The sequence below is a fragment of the Crinia signifera genome, chromosome 6, assembly GCF_055691185.1.
Source record: "Crinia signifera chromosome 6, ASM5569118v1, whole genome shotgun sequence".
Lineage (NCBI taxonomy): Eukaryota > Metazoa > Chordata > Amphibia > Anura > Myobatrachidae > Crinia > Crinia signifera.
In genome coordinates this window covers 143322408-143346639 of record NC_139222.1, presented here as the reverse complement: position 1 = coordinate 143346639, position 24232 = coordinate 143322408, and the positions used below count along the sequence as shown (strand labels likewise).

The following is a 24232-nucleotide window of genomic DNA, read 5'->3' as shown; positions in this document are numbered from 1 at the left end:
AGTTAATACAGTAAGCACCGCGGGTTGTTTTTAGAGCGATGGGGAGAGGGGGGGATTTTCAGACAAAAGGATGTTTCTTAAAATGCCTTACTGTATGCAACAGAGGTTCTATTTAGGTACAGTAGTTATTCGCAAAATTTTTAGCTCGCGAAATCACCGATATCGTCATTATCGCGAAAATTACGGCTTGCGAAATTAAGTGCTTAAACAGTACAACGTTAGTATACATTTATATATATCAGAATGATGATGTTGACAATTAGTATCATAATAGCAATCATAATTATCATCATGGTCATGGTGTATTGTATGAGGATACCTACAAACATTTCATGATAACCTTAGTTGTACAAAAGAGCTTCCCATGGATTGGACCACCCTCATGCAGGGGTTAAAGTGAGGGGGAACGGGGTGGAACTGAGTTCTACCACCTCTAATGGTGAGGTGGAACATTTTAACGTCTACATTGGCCCTGCACAGTAATTCTCACAGAAAAGCATTCTATTTTGTACGGTATGCCAAAAACCCTACCATTGGCCCTGTCTCTGCATAATGGGGGGATGGGAGGGGGTGTAATTAGGTGGCATAGAGAAAGGAGTTCCCCCACCTCTGCCTGACCACTTTAGGTCCTGCCCTCATGTCATGTTTTCTTACTTCTGAATGCCTGCTCTACTATGCAAAGCAGCAGTGAATGGTATGTACTGTACAGTATATACCTAACTGCCCGGCTGAAATATGTATGCTAGGACAGTACAGAAAGTGTAATGGTTAGCATTACTGCCTCACAGCACTAAGGTCATGGGTTTGATTTTCACCATGGACCTAACTGTGCGGAGTTTGTATATTCTCCCCGTATTTGTGTAGGTTTCCTCCGGGTACTCCGGTTTCCTACCACAATCCAAAAATATACAGGTAAGCTAAAATATACTGGTGGGTTATTTGGCTCCCAACAAATGAACCCTAGAATGTCTGTGTGTGCATGTACATGTGGTAGGGAATATAGATTGTAAGCTCCACTGGGGCAGGGACTGATGTGATGGTTCAAATAGACTCTGTAAAGCGCTGCGGAATATGTGTGTGCTATATAAGAAAATGCTCATAAAATAATAGGGAAGTATGTATTGCTGCAAAATGTATTTGAAGATTTTAGTGCAGATAACTTATGATTTGACTATCCAGTCTGGTCAAATCTTTTATACATACAAGCACCACTTTCATTTTTATCCTCAGGACACTACAGTACATGCTGACACTAATATTACTTAGAAGGCTGCTGGGATTTGAATTATACTTTACTGTATATAGACAAATCACAAGTCATTGGTTTCATACAGATGCTCATGGTGTACTTGGCATTTGACCATGGAGATATCTTTGACATGTAGTTCCAGACCATTGCAACCACTTCTAAATATCATAGATTTATGGAACTGTCATTATAACGGATGTGGTTTGCAATTCCTTTTTAGTTAACCTTATAAAAACGCAAAAGACATAGTCATGCTCCACGGCAAATTAGAGCTGCAGCTGGTGGGCATCAGGGTAGACAGCTTGATCATTTCGCAGCCCCTACTGCCTAGCATCCACTACTAAACCAGGCCCACAGTCCCTACCTATTTTGTAATAATTGCAAACATTAGCCATGAGCAATAATGAGTTTGTTCCTCAATAGAACAGCTCCACAAATGTATAGAATGGTTCATCCAACAGCTTTATTATAGTAGGCAATCATTTTGTAATCCCCTATTCACACCAAAATGCCAGGTCTGACACGGGATATGCTTCCAATACGGTTCATACCTTAGACAAACCTCTTTCACAGCCTGCGAGCTGTTTACACTGTACACAGGAGCAGTGTTATGTCTTCTGTTGGAGCTTGGAGATGACATTGTCTCCAAGCGCTGGGGATACGGTTCTTCCTTTACTCTGAACATGACCCTGGTCAGATGATCTGGGTCGGACCGGTCACACAAACCCTTTACACGTGTCATGCCTGTGTCCAACCCAGGTGATCATCTGGATTGGATTGTTGGATCACCCAACCCCGTTTTTTGGCCCTGTTTGGCCTGTTTTTTGACCCTGTCATGCTGCAGCTGCCCTGACCTGGGTTGAGACAACAATTACCTGGGACAAAGTGGTGGTACTAAAGGGGTTTAATTGTTCATGTTCATTTCATGTTCATTGTTCATGTTATATGGTTGGTTCTTGGTGGTGCTTTTTTGTTCAACTGATATACATGGACAGCACAATTATAGAGAATATATACAAGTATACAAGTAAGTAGAAAATCAGATGCACAAAACATTGCTTTATGTCTTGTTAACAATGTACACAGGGCCGGTAAGGCTTCACAGCACCTTATGCAAAACTTCAACTTACTGCACCCCCCTCTCCCCCATACTGCCACCAATACCCACTTTCCAACCCCCTTAAGGCATACTTGACAATACTTCTGGAATGGCAGGGAGACTCTCAAAAAATTGGGTGGTCCTCCCAGCCCCACCTCAGGAAGGTGGGTAAGTCCCCTGCTTTCCCTGGAGGCCCTCGTTTGCCACCCACAACAGAGTACAATGAGGAGGGGCAGCAAAGTAGGTAAGTATGCCTCAAGGGAAAGTATGGAGGTGAGGTCTTACAAGTTCCGCAGCAGCCACCTGCATTAAGTACAAAAAGAATCCTCATAGACATCCTTAATTTTTGATAGACAGACTTGGTGGCGCCCCCCAGAGCCTGGCGCCCTAGACAGTGGCCTAAAGCTACCTAATGGTAGAGCCGTCTCTGAATATACAGCATATTTCCCTATAGTTTGCATTAAATGTGATTGTTGGCAAATAAGTAAATTACACTGGATTATTACATGACATTAAAACCAGGTACTCAAAAGAGTCACTGTCATTGAAGTATATCCTTGTCTTATAATCTTAATTGTGTCAGGTTACTTTAAAACCAGAGAGAAATAATACACTGTAGTTTGTTTATCCCCATATATTGACATCAAATAAGATATACTTGCTGCTATTCCATTTGGTGAATTTGAGGGCAAAGTCTTTTCTTTGGTCACTAGACAAATTGCACATTAAATGCTTCTAATCTTATGTGCAGGAGTGAAACAAACATGTCTCTCTGCAGTCAGTAAAACCATCTGAGTTATGACCTCCTAACCTCCTGGGAGCCAAAGATAAGACACCTGGCCAATACTAACACAGACTGGCCCCTGCATGGGAACAAAAGAATATAGTCTGGAATCCTTGATAGAGTGGTTTGTCAGCTTATATCTTCTATATGTAAAAAAGAATGCTACTGAAAAATGCTTTTAGCCAGAAGAACTATACATATATACATACATAGTCATACACATAATACCTGTCATGCATAACCTAGGGGACATTTATGTATTCATTTTATACAGATAACTGTGACCCAGAAAAATCAGTTGAAATGGCAAAATTTGAGTGTAGCTGTGTTATATGTTGTACACAGGGGGTTATTTAGCACCAAGCACACAGCTGCAAATTCGAAGGCCAGGCGATCATCGGTAGACTACACATGCGTGAGGCCCATAGTACACAAGTGCAATGCTTTCCTACAATAAAATACAGAAAAAAAAATTGGTACTTGTTTCCTATCTGGGCGCCCACTAAGTTAATTGAGCACCATGCTATTCTCCGTAGTGAAATCTGATCGCATCGCATCGTACACATACACGATATTGAACGATGCGATGCGATGCGATGCGATGCGATTCGATTTCCCATAGGAAACAATGTTAAATGGCTCAATTTAGCCAAATTAGCATAGGAACAATAGTAAATGGGCCAAAAACACCCCTGAACATTGAAATGTCCCCCCAAAAGTAGTTGACGCCACCCCGCCATCAACGTGAACCCGAAGCGTGGCGAGCGCAGCGAGCCCGCGAGGGGCGGCGGTACGCGTCCTCCGACCTTTTCATGCCCTACTATCCACTAGGGCGTGGAGTGAGAATAGAATAGTGTGGCGAGCGCAGCGAGCCACCGAGCCCGAAGCGTGGCGAGCGCAGCGAGCCCCGCGAGGGGACGCGGATACCTTCACAGGTAAACGCGTCCCTTTGCGGGCTTTCCAGGTGTCCGCGTCGCCATGGACACCTGGGAAGCCCGCGAGGGGACGCGTATAACTGTGAAGGTATCCGCGTCCCCTCGCGGGGCTCGCTGCGCTCGCCACGCTTCGGGCTCGGTGGCTCGCTGCGCTCGCCACACTATTCTATTCTCACTCCACGCCCTAGTGGATAGTAGGGCATGAAAAGGTCGGAGGACGCGTACCGCCGCCCCTCGCGGGCTCGCTGCGCTCGCCACGCTTCGGGTTCACGTTGATGGCGGGGTGGCGTCAACTACTTTTGGGGGGACATTTCAATGTTCAGGGGTGTTTTTGGCCCATTTACTATTGTTCCTATGATAATTTGGCTAAATTGAGCCATTTAACATTGTTTCCTATGGGAAATCGGATCGCATCGCATCGCATCGCATCGCATCGTTCAATATCGTGTATGTATACGATGCGATGCGATCCGATTTCAGTACGGTGCCGTACGTAGAAAACCTGGGCGCCCAGATAGGAAACAAGTACCAAAAAATTAATCATTGTCGTTATGTAAGTTGATTGACAGAAAGCCGTCATTTGGGAATGGCGACCTCCTGTTTACTGGGAGTGTCAGGAAAAATGCAGGCATGCCCAGGCGTTTGAAGGGAAGTCGTTTGACGTCAGTTCCAGCCCTGATCAGCCTGTTTCTATTGCACCCACCAAGTCACACAGACTGCACACATTGAAAAAAATTATTCGATTGGTGAGCATCTTGCATATGGATTAGCTTCTGATTGCCAATCGGTGTAATTTTCACAAGCCATGCACATTGATTGGCATGCATAGGGCGGGATTTCACTCTGGCTCCGGTGTGATTACCTGACTGCAGGGCACTGCAAATTAGCAGAGAACCAATTAGGTTCGGTTCGACTGCAGCAATAGTGCACAAGGACACCGCTGTAGATTGGTATCTAAGTCTCATTCTAGGTCTTATTGATGCATATATCAAGGCCATGGAAGTAGACGAGAGATTAGAGCAGGTCAACAACCAAGCATTGTCGTTACCATCAAACATTATGATAATTCCTGAAGTAGGTCTGGAGTCCTCTAGAAGCAGTCTAGAAAATGGCAGCAGTGGCCCTGGCACCTTCTCCCAGCTTTAGAAGATAAGTGAAGTGTCTTTCCTTTTTTCCTTCCCCAGTGAAGTCAGGAGAGTTGTAGATCTACCCACCAGTGATTACTAGGTGGCAAGCCTCTCAACAAACAAATTATTTGTTCTGCTACTTTGTAATGAACTACAGTCAATTTATAAAAGTGACCATTTTATGGACACTGTCCTACCAGGAATTGTCCCCTCAGTTAGCATTGAACTATTTGTGCATCATACATCATGGAAATAGCTGAAGGCTGCTGTATTCTCTGCAAAAAGAATAACACTTTTCACACGGCTGTAATGCCTTGAAAAAATTGTTAGTAGACAACGAAACGCATCAGAACACACTCCGAATTGTTGGACTTTGGGATATAGTGATTACAATTTGTCTTGGACCAGCTCCAGACTAACTTTTGGTACTCCATGCTCCGTCTGGATTAACACCATTCGGGACACCACTACCTGCTCAATTTTGGGACCCCTCATTTGGGAGAGCCTCTTTCCAGCTTTTAGATTAACAGCAAAGACTTCAACCCATCCAGGTTTATGGACACCCACCACTACCCAGCATAACCCATATATAGATGCAAAAATTGGAGTAAAATTATTTACCATCAAAGGAGCACCATAGGAACAAGCAGCACTGCCTAAGTATACCATCTTTCACTCCTAGTCCTTCAATAACTGAACATATTGGGAGTTTATTTAAAACTTTTATTTTTGCTAATAGCAATATTATGTAGTATATGCATCAATTTTTAACCATATGTTTTATATTGATTTAATGCATATTTTTATATTTAATAACGTATTAATTTAATAGCCAATTGATCTTCATTATATTTAGCGCTCCACCATTTATTTTTCAGTCTCATGAAATATATGGTTCAGTTGCTCCTGTAGCAGTACAGAGGAATTCCAAACTCTATAGAATAGGTATAAAAAGTTTGTTCTATTCTACATTCCTGTGTATCTAACCTTGATGATGAAGGTCTTGGAGTGGGCACCTACAGGGCACAGGTGGAAAACATTAGCACTTGTTAGCATTCCGTGCAATTCTGTCAAGTATGTTACACCCATCTGTGAATCTGCAGATGGCTCCTGTTAACCTAGGTCTATAATTTGTTTAGTTAGCTGCCAATTTCAAACAAATACTTTTCTTTCTCCATTGTAAACAGTAAAACTAAGGAAAGGCATTGTTTACCAGCTGAGGTGGTGCCAGCAATGCACAAGCAAAGTAAAACAATTGTTTATAACCTGAGAAACCACTGGAGTAACCTGCCCTGTTTCAAGAGGACCGTCGCCCAGGGATATTAAATGTGTAAAAATCCTGATTCTGTTGAGATTGCAGAATTGCAAAATTTTAACATGCTAAATATCCCGATCCCCCGACGAAACGCTGATTTGCGTATCTGGTCGAAGGGAACTGATGATTAATAGGTGTGTGGACCCCTTAAGAGACAAAAATGTAAGCAGATTGTATTCTGTAACAGTCATAACACACATTAACAACATGTAAAATCTGAATTGGACACGTTGGATCTGGAATATCTTTGGTTGGAGCCAATATAATACAGGTTTAGTATCCCATATCCAGATATCCGTTATCCAAATTATTCAGAAAACCATAGTTTCCAGAATGTACTTTTTTTTGGGGGGGGGGGCTAAAAGCACTACTTGGAACATCTGTATCTGCCACTACTGGGTATACTGTCACTGCCACTACTGGGAACATGATATGCAGTACTGGGGACATGATATATAACTGGCACTACTGGGGACATCTGTAATACCCCTTTTATACCTACAGCGCTGGCTTTTATTTATTTATGTATTATTTATTAACAGTTTCTTATATAGCATACACATTCCACAGCGCTTTAAAGAGAATATTTGTACATTCACATCAGTCCCTGCCCCAGTGGAGTTTACAATCTATATTCCCTACCACATGTACATGCACACACAGACATTCTAGGGCTCATTTTGTTAGGAGCCAAATAACCCACCAGTATATTTTTGGATTGTGGGAGGAAACCAGTGTACCCGGAGGAAACTCACACAAGCACAGGGAGAATATACAAACTCCGCACAGTTAGGGCCATGGGACGAATCGAACCCATGACCTCAGTGCTGTGAGGCAGTAATGCTAATCATTACACCATCCGTACTGCCCCGTTTTCATTGCAGTGAACGGGTCCCGGGTCCCATCGACCCGGGTTACCCGTTTACACTGCAATAGATCCCTCACACACGGATCCCTCACACAGCGATGCGGTAAGAAGCCCATAGGCTTCTGCAGGGAATCACCAGCTTTGGTGATTCCCTCCGCAGCCATGACACTGCGGAGGGGGGTTCCTGCATACAGAAATGCGGTAAAAACATAAGCTGGCTGATAATATTGAGTTCTCTTTGCTCACATTTTAATAATATAACATTTTTCATCAGATTCAGATCTGCATATGTGCTGTGCAACAAATGGTGCCATAAGCAGCTCCCAAAATCTCACATGTGACAAACCTAAAGAGCTATATACCTCAGTTAAAGAGGAATGTGTCAGCCTGACACATGCAGCAAAGCCTAATTTATAACAGGACATACTTGAACATTTGTCTGATCAGCTAAACATGTGCTATGAGACAACAGTGTAACCCCAGCAGGGTATTTCCTTGAAGCACTGTACAATAGGGGAAAGAGGGCATTATGGGGCCTACACACAGGGAGATGCTGAAGGGTCTTCAGAAAGATCGCTCAGCACACAGGGGTATGTCAACGCTGTGTGCTGGAAAATCTGTCAGGTCCAGTGTTCTCCTGTGAGAACGCAGGTCCTGACACCAGTGATTATAGATTTATCCTGCATGCTGGATATAAATCGTCAGGCGTCGCTATGGGCCCTACAAAAGGCACAATGTGGGGGCATTTTCTAAGCGATCTAGGGCGAGATGTAGGAAAATACACCCTCGCCTTGCCGCCGCAGCGATGCTAGCGCATATGAATTAACATATACACCATGCATCGCAAAGCGGTGATGGAGGCCCCCGTGATACCTGTGAAACTAGTAGTCCCATCCTCCACCAAACTCCTCCTTTTCCTAACAGCATGTCACAGCCAGATGTTCTTCCGGCACCACCTCCTCCCCCCTACAGCCGGAAGAACATCTGGCTGTGACATGCTGTTAGGAAAAGGAGGAGTTTGGTGGAGGATGGGACTACTAGTTTCTGCAGCGGGCTTCTATAGGGTGACGATACCCTGCCCAGCGAAGACAGGGCGGGCAGGTTTTAGTACATTTGAAAATGCGGTAAAACTCCGGAAAACGGTGGTTTTACTGCATTTTCCCCTTAAAACATAGTGAGATCTCTTCGAAAATGCCCTCAAATTGACCCATGTGTTGGCCCCATTAGACATTAGCGCCCATGTGATTTTAGAATTGTCCACAGCTGGGGTTCTTATCTGGAGATATCTGACCCTTGGGGGTATGGGAACCAGATAATGGTGGTATGGAACTCAATCTTTAAATATATTTTTTAAGGTGTTGCTGAAGTTATGTGTTCCAATTCTTAACCCTTTCATTTCTGTACAGTAGTGTGATATTCTTTTTCTTATGCCATTACACAATGTGTGAGTGTGCTACGCTACAGCTTCCTGAAAGGTAAGTTGATTTGAAGTATTGGCCAAAAAACAATAGCAAAATAAGTTCTCAATAGTTGTAGCTAACAAGTGTAATTGATGGCATTTCTATAAATATAATAATCTTGCATGGCCTCATGCCTAACTACATACTGGTTGGTATAAACAACTCCTGGCGGTAGTCTGGGGGGGCACCCAGTACAGGGCAAGGCCATCACTCTCTCCGGGTCATGCCAAGCAATGTGTCTGCAAAAATTTGCACACACATCGCTTTAGTGCAAACACTTCACTCCACAGCGAAGTGCTTGCACATGACTAGCAGCTCCCTAGCTGCGCAGGCCAGTCATATGACATCACGCAGCCATCGTGGTCCTCCTCGGAATGGCCCGGACGAGCCTCCCACAAGAACTGCCGTGTCCTGACGCCACAACGTCACATCTTCTCCATTGTAACATAAATTGTGATCACAAGTTGAAGTTGCGCATGAGCACTGGCACGTGTGTGCATGTGCAGATCTCTGAAAATCAAGATCTGTGATTTTCAGAGATCTGCATTTGCATCTACATTAGGCCCTTTGTCTTCCAGCATGTCATTGACAATAATTAACGGTACTAATGTTTTTACTAGGGAACAAATTGAAACTAATGGAAGCCTGCTGTAGAAATCTTAATCAAAGGGTTGATAAGCATGTGATAAGGTGCGAGATTGGAACAGGGAGTGATAATGGAAAATGAAGTTTTACAGTTAATTACAGTTTATCAAGTTTCACCTGGTGTTTGTCTCAGTCACAGAGATAAAGAGGTATTCTAACATTATTATTTGGGAGTATCCTTTTTTATTGCTAATACCACGTGTGACACCCTTTTAAAGGATTACAGCTCTTAATTAACAGGCTCAAACCACATTGTATGAAGGGGGAAAATAATCTAAACACCTTGATTGTGTGGAGTAATTATTTAGTACACTGAAAAATGTAATTAGACTTGCAAAAGTACCAACTTCCTGCCATGTGACTTTTCTTTCTTCTGCCCAGACTATTCAAACCACATGGAGCCAGTCCTTATGATAACCGACTTTTGATGGTTACATATTGTTTTTAAATATAGAGTTCATACAGACTGTACTTTTGATTTACCAATGTTTATTTTGTAGATTTATGGACGGCCAAGCACTTACCTAATCAGTGCTGCCATTAGCCACAGATTTGAAGGGTGTCAGATCTGACTTTTTTTTTTTAAGTTGGATCTGATTTTGTTGGAAACAGCCTTAGATTTTCGACAATCCATGGGCATTTTCATCGATTCATGGACTCGGAACATGGAGTACTGTTGGATCAAAGAAAGGCCTGGGATTCTGACTTTTTGCTAACCAAATTTCAGATAGGCTGTCCCAAGGGACGGTGTTTTCTCCCACTTGGTGCCCGGTGAGAACACTGGCCCTGACACTGGTGAATATAGATTTATCCAGCAAGTTGGATAGCAACGTGCGGGGCCACATATCGATATGGCCTGTACACACGGAGCAATGTAGGGGCATTTTTATTAAGCGATCTAGTGAGAAACATTAATTTCTTGTCATGTGGAATGCTTTAACATGAAATGCTTCATACCACAAGGTTAATTGCTCTCTCAATTACTAGCAGATTCTTGATATCTCAGTGCTTTTGTTTGGTGAAAAAAGGTTCTGACACTCCTAAGTTACTGTTTCATCCAAGACTTATTTTTTCCTGTTTCTGGAACTATTTGCATTTATTTTTTAAAGCGTCTTATACTGCATACCTCCGAGTACCATCACAAAAATCACTGCTCACACACCATTAATTTTAGATCAAACTAGTAATCCACAAACGAGCTGAAAACGTTACCCATCATACACATTGTTTAACCCTTTCAGTCATAGTTGCCTACCCTCCTGCATTCTGCAGGAGACTCCCTGAAATAGCAACAATCTCCCTCTCTCCCTCATTAGTCTAGCAACCTCCCTCATTTCACCTAGCCCACATTACACTGTTACATTTTGGGGGGAAAAGGGAATAAGAGACAGATACATTTACTGTACATTGAATCATCAGCAACATTTCCAAGCACTTTACCAAGTATAGTAGCTCTTACTAACTGCTTTGGGGCTCATCTACATTTGGATATGTTATTTTACAAGATTCCTCTAAGATGTAGCAGTACACAAACACGCTTCTAGGTGCCACGTTCACAATCTCTTTTCACAATCTTTCCATATATGAAACTAGACACGCCTTTTAAGTGGTGCATGACACGCCCCCTCAATGAGGCGCTGTGCAAAATTCTATTTCCAACTATAATCTCCCTGAAACTAGTTTTCAAAAGTAGGCACGTATGCTTTCAGTAAATTTGTCAAAATTGGTGTGACAGTTGCCAAGCAAAGATTTTTATTCATCATAATGACCTGTAATGTTTACTTTATATAGGAAATATAATCTTTTTTTTACACGTTTTTAACATTACATAACAAATGTGAGCGACGCTGGCATTATGGTTATTTTGCACATCTCTCACAGAGATGTTGTCACTCAAAGGATTAAATAAAATGTATACACTGTCTGATGTGAGTAGCACTTTAGTACTACCATGGACTATCCCAGGGTAATGTTTGCTTTTTGCATTTAGTGACAAATGACTGAAGATGTGTGTGGTATGCGTATGCTTGACTGAAGACAATCTGACTTCCTCTCTGATTATGTGAAAGCTGTATAACAGGGTTGCCGACTTTCTTTTTCTCCTCTCCGGGAGAAGCCCGGAGAGATTCAGTAGCCACCCAGGGGGTGGGGCTTAAGTGTGACATCACTAAGCCCCGCCCCATGCTGTTAAACCAGCTAATTCAGTGATCTCCGTGGAGGGGGCGGGGCTAAAATGACGCGATTGTGTCATTTTAGCTCCGCCCCCTCCTCTGAGACCCGAGGATTGCGGCATTTTGATGCCGCGATCCGGGGGACAGCGGGGGTCCCCCCTGAATCCGGGAGGGTTGCCCACCCTTCCGGGGGGCCGGGAGGGAGCCCCGATTTTCGGGAGACTCCCGGAAATTTCGGGAGGGTCGGCAACCCTGCTGTATAATGGATTTCAGTGGCACTTTCTTGATTGAAGATAATTGTACTTTACTAACATAACCAGTGTTGTTATCAGAGGAGCTAGTAACATGCATTCTGACTGCAGGTGTCCATCGACCTCATGTTAAATGGGAAATTGTTTAAATCTTTGATAGAACATAATTTAAGAACATTAAATGATGCTGTCACCTAGATACAGTGGACAATTTTATCATTAATGTACAAGTATACATGGCAATACACGTTATTCAATCACTAGGAATTAGCGGAATACCTTAGGCTATGGGTCTTCAACCTATGGCCCTCCAGATGTTGTGAAACTACATGTTCCAACATGCATTGCCACATTTTTTTCCTATAACAGCATGCCAAAACTGTCAGGGTATGCTGGGATATGTAGTTCCACAACATCTGGAGGGCCACAGGTTGAAGACCTGTGCCTTAGGCTATGCCAACATCAAAATGTAACCTCATGGTCTCTCTGGAGTGCTCCTAGATATTCCTCATAGTCTAGATAGTTTTGTAGAGAGATGTTAAGGGCCAAATGTATCAAGCTTCAAAAAGTGATAAAGTGGAGAGAGAGTCATTTTTCGGGATACGGTCATTGGGTCCACAGCATGCTGGTCGACAAGCGTTGGGTCGACACCATTAGGTCGACATGGTTCTAGGTTGACATGTCATTATGTCGACACAAGCATTTGGTCAACAGGGTCTAGATCGCCAGTCAAAAGGTTGACATGGATTTTTCACAGTTTTTTGAGCCGACAGGTGCCGACACGGTGGTATTTCATGCCCTACCATCCACCAGGCTGTGGTGGGAGAATAAAATAATGTGCCGAGCGCAGTGAGCGATGCGGTGCATTGGAAACAGTGTCCATGTTGACTGTGTCGACAGTCGGGTCAAAAAACAGTGAAAACCCCATGTTAACTTTTTGACTGTCGACCTAGATCCTGTCGACGCTAATGCTTGTGTCAACTATTCAATGAGCTGGGGGGAAAAATGTCTTGTTTTATTTACTTAGTATTAACCCCTCCCTCATGCACCTGAGTAATATTACTGAACTAATTGAGCATCTACCACTATCTGTATGTAGCTTGTGTCAACCTATTGACCTGTCGACCTAAGCCCATGTTAACCTAGATCCAAGTCGACCTAGACCCATGTCAACCTTGAACCATGTCGACCTAACGTTGACGGTCTAAAGCTTCCACCAACTTGTTGTAGACCAAACAAACCCAACCTCATTTTTCAAACCCAGCCTGTAACATGGCAGTTTGAAGCTGACTGGCTGACTGTTCAGCACTCTACATTTTATAAGGTAAAGAAAAAGGAATGGTGGGAGGTGCGCTACTAATAGGCAGCTGGTACTGGGATTGTCAGACCCTAAATAGATATAGCAAAAAGAAAGGATGTGTGTACCAACGCCGGCTGCACTGTAATAAATTGAACGGTTTTTCTAAAGGTATATAGTTTATTACAACATAAAAGGAGGTACCCGCGCGGCAAGGACACCACTGCAGGCTTCTGTCAGAAGCCGGCATGGACCCCCTTTGCACGGGAAACGGTCATCTGTCAGACCAGACTTAGGTCGACAGTCATTAGCTCGACCCCGGAAGGTCGACTGTCTGCAAGGTCGACAGGGTTAAAGGTCGACATGGCTCAAGGTGGACATGACTTAAGGTCGACATGGGCCAAGGTCGACATGGTTTCAGGTCGACAGTCATTAGGTTGACATGAGTTTTTCACTGTTTTTTGAGCCGACATGTGCCGACAGGCGGTATTTCATGCCCTACCATCCACTAGGGCGTGGTGGGAGAATAAAATAGTGTGCCCGAAGCATTGCGAGCAATGCGAGGGGCTGCGGTTCAACTCCAACTGTGTCCATGTCGACTGTGTCGACATTCGGGTAAAAAAAAACAGTGAAAAACTCATGTCGACCTAATGACTGTCGACCTAAAACCATGTCGACCTTGGCCCATGTCGACCTTAAGTCATGTCGACACTGAGCCATGCCGACCTTTAACCCTGTTGACCTTGGGGACAGTCGACCTTCCGGGGTCGACCTAATGACTGTAGACCTAAGTCTGTTCTGACAGATGTACCGCTTCCCTTTGCACGGGGGGCGAGGGGCGAACTGTCGCCCTCCAGTGGCCGGCATCCTAGGCAAATGCCTAGACCTGCCTAGTGGTGGCGCCGGCCCTGCCTCCGGATAGGATAGGAGTTGTGCGGAATATAGTCCAGAATGAGTCCCACAGTTGGATCCAACAATAGTGGCAAGTGGTATATGTTCAAAAATTAGGGCTCAACGTGTTTCCCTGTAGCAATACCTCCAGCTTCTGGTCTGCCTGTGTAATATGAATGGATTATTTAATAGCAATAATTCACAGTAGATATCCAGAAGTCTCTGTAAAAACAAAAAAAAAAACTAATTAGAAAGAGTTTAAAATTCACAATTGATGTTTATTTTCTACCATCTATCCTAGGGGAAAGTTTGCAGTGGTAAAGAAATGTGTGGAATTATTGACTGGAAAAGAATACGCAGCAAAATTTCTGAGAAAACGCAGAAAGGGAGAAGACTGCCGCTGTGACATCATCAATGAAATCGCCATCCTGGAAATGGCACGGTACTCCCCCTATGTTGTGGATCTGCATGAGGTCTATGAGACGAATCATGAAATCATCCTTGTTATGGAATAGTAAGTGTCAGGATGTTCCTGGTCTGTTATGGTTATTTATGGAAGAGGACACAGTGTTATTTAATAATATAGCTCAAAGGTCCAAATACAGGCCCTTATTCTGATCGGTGCGGCCGGATCCGATTATGCGGCCAGGACCGTGCGTGCGAAACCCCGCCTTCCATACGGATCGCCAACTCCGTCCGTACGCGGTAAGAAGGTGGCCGAACGGACCGCACATGTATTTTTCACGGAATACGCCTCCTCCATCTAAGGGAACCTCCCCCATCATTTGATGGTCGCAGACCATCGAATGCAGGACCGAGTGGTCCACCAGCTCCCGCAACCTCAGACCACACGGACATTTTTCCGTGCAAAAGCAGGATTCTGGGCGGGCAGCTGACATCCGGCGATGTCATATGTCCGCCCCCTACACGTGCGTCACGGCCGCATTACCATACGTACGCCCAGCATTTGCATGGGAACGCCCATGAAACGCGGGGCGTATGCATATGGTAATGAGCACAAATAGCCCTTCACGCCCCTCTCCACCCCCTGTTCGGAGTGTTCACATATCATGTGGGATTTGGCCGTACGCCCCGCTCGCACATGCGCAGAGACGCCTCTGCACATGCGCAGACACAAAACATCGGCGGCCCGAACGCACGCGGATATATCTGCACCGACCAGAATAAGGGCCACAGCATGCATTAAATTCACCCTACCCGCCAGTGCTTATCTACCCAGAGCAAGCTGGGCAATGAAAGCACATGTGCAATTAGTATGATTTTAGCACATATTTTCCATTCTGAGCAATTATAGCAAATAATCCCATTCATATTGGAGACATCACACGCTATGTGATCTTTTCAATGGAAATGCTCCCTGAGATCCAGACAGGTGCTACAGGCCAATGTGTACATACTGCCGTGACTACAAATTGCAAGCAACCTCAAAACACATCTATCAGAAATTGTCGTAGTTCCTTTCTGGGAACCTTACATATGTACCTCTGTCAGATGCTCACAGGTAACCACATCCTGCCCAGTTCACAGACATTGTCTAGAAAATTGCAATAAGCACCTTATTTGGAAATCATAAAGTACTGTATGTCTGTAAAGCATATGTGCCACTATTTTCATAAAAATAATACCACATCTGACCCCATTTTTGTCAAACAGTTATTTTTATCTGCCAGTGAAAATAGAGTTTAAGGTGGTATTTATCCAAGTTTAAAGAGAGATACAATTAAGAGAGATAAAGTACCAACCAATCCGCTTCTGTCATCTTTCAAACCTAGCCAGTAAAATGTAAGGTTGAAGCTGATTAGCTAGTACTACCCCTTTCACACCGTACAAATAACCCAGGTCTGACGTGGGTTGTTGTAGGGTCATTGTGCAGTTTGAAAGGGCCTTTTGAAAAATTCTGTGTCCAACAACCCGACAATCTGACCTGGGTTAAAAGAAGGGTTTTACCAGGGTCGGACCTGGGCTGCGGGGCAGTGTGCATAGATAACCCGGGTCAAGGGATCCGAATCCCATTCACACTATAGGGAGGAGGCCAACGTCAGCTCCAAATGCTGCCTTCTCCCCCACCACCCAGTGACATGACGCTGCTCTGCCCCTCCCTCCCAAAGACGTCACTGGCTTACTGCTGGGTGGCTGTGGAATCTTCACCTCTCAAATGCCGGGTTGCTCCTGGGACGGACCCGTGACCAAATCCCAGGTGCGACCCAGAATTTGCTGTGTGAAAGGGGTAGAATTGACTGTTGCCTTCTTACAGTGGTGGAGGCAGTTTGTTTCCTGACTGACGTAGCATATTAATTATTTTGGTTCAGTATCCCAACAGTCAGATTAATGGCAGCAGGATACCGAGGGCCAGAATACCTCTGGATCCCAAAAGTACGTACTGTCCTTGGGGTTAGGACTAGGCACCAGGACGAGGGTTGGGCTGTTGGGATTGGGATGCTAGGGTAAGGAAGGAAGTTATTAGGATGCAGACGGAGGAGTGGGTTTGGGGTAGAATTAGGGGTAAGGTAAAAATTCCAAGATCCGTTGGGATTCTGACTGTCAGCATCCCGATGCCTGCATTCTGACTGCCGGGATCCCGACAGCTGGGATTTCATACCCAACCCATTATTTAGATGCCTTTTTTAATACATCTATCTCTATGTACATAGTCATTTAACTGTTAGCATCCATAAGGTGTGTTTTGATGTGGTCATGAGAAGTGTCATTCTTTTGACCATGTTACCATATAACCTTGCAGATACATGCTTTGATTGGCCTAGTAATGAGCAAGTTGAAAGTTTATACAATTGAAGAAAAAGGATCATCAAGGATAAAGCTGTAAAAATATGACATAATCAGGAAACAAAAAGCTAGATTATAGGTAAATACAATTATAAAATTCCTTTTAAAAACCACAGAGTGGATATTTAGCGCAACTTGCATAGTTGACTTGATGTTCTAAATGGAAATCCAGGTGCTGTGTAAATTGTACTGGAGATTACCTACCAAAAGAATTTCTGGCTTATTATTTGATATTTTTTTGCCATGACGTATATAAACCATCTGGTGGTACAGATGAGAGGGACTGTGAGGAAATGATGTTTTTAGTTATTTCTTTGTCAGTAGGCCTTCTGAGCTCGTTAGTCGCTTGTGTGGATAGTAAATGGGACTTACAGGCCCCTGAACATGGAATGCGCTGAGACAATAAATTCTCATAAATGCATCTTATCGCAGCCAGGAAGCAGATTAACCCATTCATTTCTTGCTGTTTGAGGGTCTTTCACTTGAAAGACTGCAATAGCAGTGAAATAAATTGTTGTACTAGGCCATAGACAAACAGCTTACAGTGTTTCCAAGAAGATGTTTTGTCTGGAATCCCACACATGGAAACTCTCAGACAAGTGTCACTTTGGTGGGAAACATACAATAAACAATTTCAATGCAGTAGTAGTAAAGACTTGTCCACAAGAGTGACAGAGAGAGACAGCAGGGATAGAGAGACAGAGGGCAGTATTCAATGAAAAAAGTTCTCCGTGTTTTATGGAGAATTTGTGCTTTGTTCGCCTTGGACGGAGCATTTTGCTCTCCAAAAGCGAGCAACCCTATTCAATGTGAAATATTCTCCGTCTTTCTAAGTGATTTTCTCCGTCTCTCTCCGTCTCTCTCCGTGTAGCAATTCTCCATCTTTTGATGGAGAGCTGGAATGTGAACTTTTAAACTAAAAGGTTTTTTTTTTTATTTTGGTGTAAAAAAAATCAGGGTTTTTTTTCTGTGAAGGGGCATGTTATTTTTATTCATGTGCTTATAGCACATGAATATATATTTAATTTTAAAAAAAATATTTTTTTTAATTTTTTTTTTTTTTACACAGTGCAGCCAGCAGGGGGCCGGAGCGCTCGAGCCGCTCATTAGATATTCATATATTCACTGCACCCGATCGTTAATATGCACGATCGGGTGCAGGGAATACTGGGTCCCCCGCTGGCTATAGGGGGGGGCAGCCTGTGCTGCCTGGGTCCAGGGGAGCCCCCCTACCCTCCACATTCCTCTGGAGCAGCCAGGGAGACTTTAATCTCTCTGGCTGCTTCCGTCCCCCGGCTCCCTGAAAGCTCCCTGCCGCGGACGCTCGTCCGCTGCAGGGGTTAAGACTCGCCGCGAGTGGCGGCGAGCATCAGCCACATTGAATAGTGGGAGCAGGAGGCTCCGGAACACGGAGAATCTCCGCTAAAACACGGAGAGTGCATGGAGAGCGAAATAAAACGCTCTCCATGCACAGAGAACTTTCACATTGAATACTGCCCAGAGAGGGAGAGTGGCAGCACGGACATTGAGGGAGAGTTACAGCACAGACAGAGAGGGGGACAGGCAGCTTAAACAGAGGGAATCTGGCAGCAAGGACAGAGAGGGAGAGAGAGAGAGAGAGAGTGGCAGCAGCAGGGACAGAGAAAGTGCCATAAGGGACAATGGGGCAGATGTATTAAGCCTTAACAAGAGATAAATGCAATGGTGATAAAGTGACATAAACGTCCAGCCAATACCCAGTTTTGTTCACTATATATATGTCTGTATTCTTAAGTCTTGATAAAAGGGCTGAAGCCCTGAAACGTTGGCTATAGACGCTTGCTTTGTCTGTTTTTTATTCTGAGTGACATCCGCCCTGGGATACTATATCAATATATATATATATAGATATAGAGATAGATATTGTGAAAAATGTTAAGAACCCGGCGACTACAGTAAAAGATTTATATAAATATTTACTGCCTCTTAATATTTCTATCCGTCTAATGGTGCATATATATATTTTTTAGCATATATATATTTTTTTTTGGGTACTCTTTACTTAGTTGGGCGCCCATCGCGGTGATCGCGGGCATCGCGGGCAGTACATTAACGGCCGCGACGCGATGCCCGCGATCACCGCAAATTCCCATAGGGTTCAATGTTAAATTTAGTGCTGCCCGCGATTTTACATTCAATGCTTCAATGGCCGCGATTTGGCCATAGGAATCAATGTTAAACGGGCTACAGAGCCCAAATAGGCACAATTAACACTTAAATGTCCCCCCAAATTTGTAACGCCACCCCACGATCCACGCCAACCCGAAGCGTGGCGAGCGCAGCGAGCCCGCGAGGGGCGGCGTGACGCCCCTTTCGACCTTTTCATACCCCCACTATCCACGTCGGCGTGGAGTTGAGAATAGAATAGTGTGGCGAGCGCAGCGAGCCAACGAGCCCGAAGCGTGGCGAGCGCAGCGAGCCCCGCGAGGGTACGTGGATACACGTGAAGCCCGCGTAGGGCCACGTTTACCTGTGAAGGTATCCGCGTCCCCTCGCGGGGCGCGCTGCGCTCGCCACGCTTCGGGCTCGCTGCGCTCGCCACACTATTCTATTCTCAACTCCACGCCGACGTGGATAGTGGGGGTATGAAAAGGTCGGAGGACGCGTACCGACGCCCCTCGCGGGCTCGCTGCGCTCGCCACGCTTCGGGTTGGCGTGGATCGTGGGGTGGCGTAACAAATTTGGGGGGACATTTAAGTTTTAATTGTGCCTATTTGGGCTCTGTAGCCCGTTTAACATTGATTCCTATGGCCAAATCGCGGCCATTGAAGCATTGAATGTAAAATCGCGGGCAGCACTAAATTAAACATTGAACCCTATGGGAGATCGCGGGCATCGCGTTTTCTTTACCCACGACGCCCGCGATCACCGCGATTTCTTTACCCACGACGCCCGCGATGGAGATCGTGGGCGCCCAACTAAGTAAAGAGTACCTTTTTTTGTCCTTTTTTTTATATATCTAGCACTTCATTGTTTATGAAATTTTTTTTTTTAGAGATATCCCGACCCTTATTCTATTGATTGTTGTATTTTCCTGTGTAAAATAAATGTAACATTTTTTTTATCAGAAAGCCTATTCATATATATATATCTTTTACTGTAGTCGCCGGGTTCTTAACATTTTTCACAATAACTCTTCTCCGATAGAGACAGTACACCACTGTCTCTCTAGGACCCGTGCAGACACCCCTAAACAGTAGTAGGGGGAGTATCTCTTAGATTAGGCACCCAGCTCTTCCTCCTGTTATATTATTTGGCACTGACCTCCCTTTCTTTTCTGTATATATATAGATAGATATATATATGGATATATATATATAAATATATATATATATATATATATATATATATATATATATATATATATATAAAACAAACAATATAACAGTCTAATCCAAGCAAGCAGCGGCACTCCTCAGGATTGGTGAAAGATAATCAAACTTTTAATGTCAAAAGAGACCAACATTTCGGGGCCACAAAACCCCTTTATCAAGGTGTTTTGAGATATATATATATATATATATATATATATATATATATATATATATATATATATATATATATATATAGACACACAAAAGGTCTGGCACTGCACCACTTTTATCCATGTGGGCACTAATATAAAACATTAAAAAAGCTAGAGGAGTTTCAAAAAGCCTTTCTATGTAACACAAAATGAAACAAACAAATGTTTCCACTAGAAGACTGTGGGGTTCTGCAAGCAAAGCTGAGGAAGTAATTCAGCCTGAAGGGCAGGGTTAAATGTAATCCTTCTGAGAAAAATATTTGGCAGTTCACCAACAAAAAAAAATGAAAAAAACTTCAAACTGCAGCATATGTCATAGATTGTGGTATAGGGTTCTGACAGTCGGGATCCCGACAGTCATTAGCCCAACGTCGGGATCCCAACTGGCTGGACCCAGACAGCATGGCGAGAGCAACAAAGCCCCGTGTGGGCTCGCTGTGCTCGCCACGCTGCGTGCACGGTGATGTCACCTGCCCGCCCACTTCACGCATATGTAAAGTTGCTCAGAGCATCGAAAGATGTGGGTGCCCCCCCTGGCCTGCAAATGGATATTACTGTGTAACATCCATTCGCGTGCCCTGTGAGCGAATCAACCAGAATAACCCCCAAACCCATAAATATGAATACACTGCAGAAAAAAGAATACTACAAAGGCTCACTTCTGAGAGTTCAGAGGCTTTGAAGAATATTGTTAGGTGTATCGTTCCTCAAGCAATTATTGGAATGTACCTTGGTGTCAGAGGCATGCTAAGTTCCCTGGAGGTATAATGCAGTAGGTTAGGTGTAAGGAGGCCTTTGTTTGACATTTGTAACTGTGACATTGGAAAATTACGGTATAGTTGTTCAGTAACTTTGCAGAGGGAGCAGTGAATACTAAAGCAGTCACCCTATGGAGAGCCCTGAGGTCACCGTGACTGCTCTCCACAGTCAAAACTCTCTTTGTAATACTGCCCATACACTTGTGAGATATTGCATGCAATCATTCGATTTTGACCACATCTGGCCGATAAATCAAATGATTATATGCATTTTAAAGGGACCATTCAACACAATGCGTGGGCCCACCATCGATTGTCATGTTGATAGATAGTATGTGCTGCACATAATATCTTTTGAATTGCAGGAGCGATTGCATGTGGTTTTTAACCACATCCGATTGCACAACTGCAATCTGCGGGTGGAGGGAATGCTTTCGGCAGCATGGGGTTTGGGGAGAGGGGGCCGAAGGGACTGCTGGCGGCATAGAAGAGGGCGGACAGAGGGCCGTGGAGTTGGCTAGTGCTAGAAATAAATAAAAAATAAATTAAAAATCAGCAGTGGTGGAACAATTGTTTAAAACACTGGGCAGCCCTCTGAGCTCTCCCAGCAAATCAGAGCCTGCCCAGTTTAAAAAAAAAACAACATTTTTGGAATTCTGACGCTGTTCTGACCCCCTATCGGCCGCTAATGTTACTTCTAGCACAACCCTACTTCACTGCCCTCTGCCCGCCCTCTTCCAGAACCTGATGTGCCACAGCAAGATCGCATGCAACATCGGGTGCTGAAAAGGGGCAAATTCTGCACTATGAGATGCGATCCAATTCGATGGACATCGCACTTCGATGTCGCATCGAATCCTATCACATAAGTATATGGGTAGCATAAGCTGCAAAGCACTTCTTCATTATTTATTTATAATCAGTTTCTTATATAGCGCTCACATATTTCACAGCGCTTTACAGAGAATATTTGAATACTCACATCAGTCCCTGCCCCAGTGGAGCTTACCATCTATATTCCCTACCACATGAACACGCACACACATTCACTCTTGGTTTAATTTTGTTGGAAGACAGTTAACCTACCAGTATATATTTTTGGATTGTGGGATTTAACCGGAGTACCCGGAGGAAACTCACGTAAGTACGGGGAGAATATACAAACTCCAAACAGTTAGGGCCATGGTGGGAATGACACCCATTACCTCAGTTCTATGAGGCAGTATTGCTGGGATGCGGTCATTTGGTCTACAGCATGATGGTCGACAGTCATTAGGTCGACATCATTATGTCGACATGGGAAGAGGTCGACATGGGAAAAGCTTGCCATGGTTCTAGGTCGAAAGGTAATTTCTTCGACAGGTCGTTAGTTCGACAGGTCATTAGTTCGACAATGTCTAGGTCGACAGTCAAAAGGTCGAAATGGGGTTTGCACTGTTTTTTTAGCCGACATGTACCGACAGGCAGTATTTCATGCCCTACTATCCACTAGGGCGTGGTGGGAGAATAAAATGGTGTGCCTGATGCATTGCGAGCGATGCGAGGGGATGCGGTGCACTTTAAACTGTGTCGAAGTTGACTGTGTTGACATTGAAAAACAGTGAAAAACCCTATGTCGACCTTTTCACTGTCGACCTAGACATTGTCGAACTAATGATCTGTCGAACTAACGAGCTGTCAAACTAATGACTATTCGACCTAGAACCATGTTGACCTTTTCTCATGTCGACCCAGACCCCTGTCGACCTTTTCCCATGTCGACCTAATGATCCCAACCCGTATTGCTAACCATTACACCTTCCTTGCTGCCCTTCATGATCAAAATATAATTTACTTTAATCATACGGCATATTTACCTGGTGTAAGCCTGATAAATTGAAGCCTTTATAGCTAAATTAATACTGTACTATATAGTAAAAAAAATATATGTTTTTTCCTTGGGCTAAGGAGTACTAATAACAGTGACATATACAATTAAATGGCTCTCGAGACTTCATTTGCCTGTTTAACCCATGGGGTCCGTTGATCAGAGATATACCCTAAAAACATCCATTTTCACTGGGTTCTTACAAATAATAAGCCTTAAATACCCAAATTTTGCAATGAACAGCAATATCTCTTCATGTTCCGTATATAGCAAACTGCTCATCCCACACTCAACTTATCATTTATTTTTGTTCTATTTGCAACTCTGATTTTGAAAGAGGAAGACCTGGGACAGTTTACAGCCCTGGGCTAGCTTCTCATATGCATTTATTATTCCCCGAATTGATGGGGAGCTTATGATGCAGTTTATATATCTGCCAGGTGACACAGAACTGTTCACTACATATTACAGCCCATGGCAAAACCGAGTGACAAGACTGAACGTGTTTGTGTTAGTTAGGAATTGTAAAGTCACAGATTGTTCTGTACTCACCCTCCCCAATCTGTTTACACTGTCATTTCAAAAGGTGTACAACCTGTATTAGTAGCCAAAGGCTATATGTTTTCAAGAAAGAGATGATCATTCTGTGTATCAAAACTGCAAGCTGCTCCCATAACAATAATGTAACCTTAGCTATAGTCTAGTTTGTACTTTACAATCCTTGTTACATATTATCTATAAGCATATACAATACATGTGATCAGCTCCCCGCCGGAAAAAAAAACACCCACATTTCTTTTATTTGGTTAATTGCACATGAGGAAGCTCCTTTATCAACGAGTGATAAAACGCATGGCGGATGATAAAACTCATTGCGTATGTTAAATGAGCCTCCTAACTGTAATGTGTTCACCGGTACTCTTTACTTAGAACGGCGCCCACGATTTTGATCGTGGGCATCGTTAGTAAAAAATCTCGGGCATTGAATGCACTAAAAAATCGGGTGCGATGCGACCGACGAGATGCCCGCGATTTCCCATAGGGAACAATGTTAAATGTCTCAATTGACCCAATTTTCCTGTTCAATGCCTCAATTGACCAGATTTTTCCATAGGAAACAATGTTAAATGGGCCACAGAGGCCAA

General features: G+C 43.8%; 1 protein-coding gene across 1 annotated transcript in view; it reads left to right on the top strand.

The window, feature by feature from the left end:
• Positions 1-24232, top strand: part of LOC146008322 (serine/threonine-protein kinase 17A-like) — a 52487-nt gene that overhangs the window by 18294 nt on the left and 9961 nt on the right. The window contains exon 2 of the mRNA XM_083147501.1: positions 14394-14606. Coding sequence (XP_083003627.1) covers positions 14394-14606 — 213 coding nt within the window. The remainder of the gene's footprint in view (positions 1-14393; positions 14607-24232) is intronic.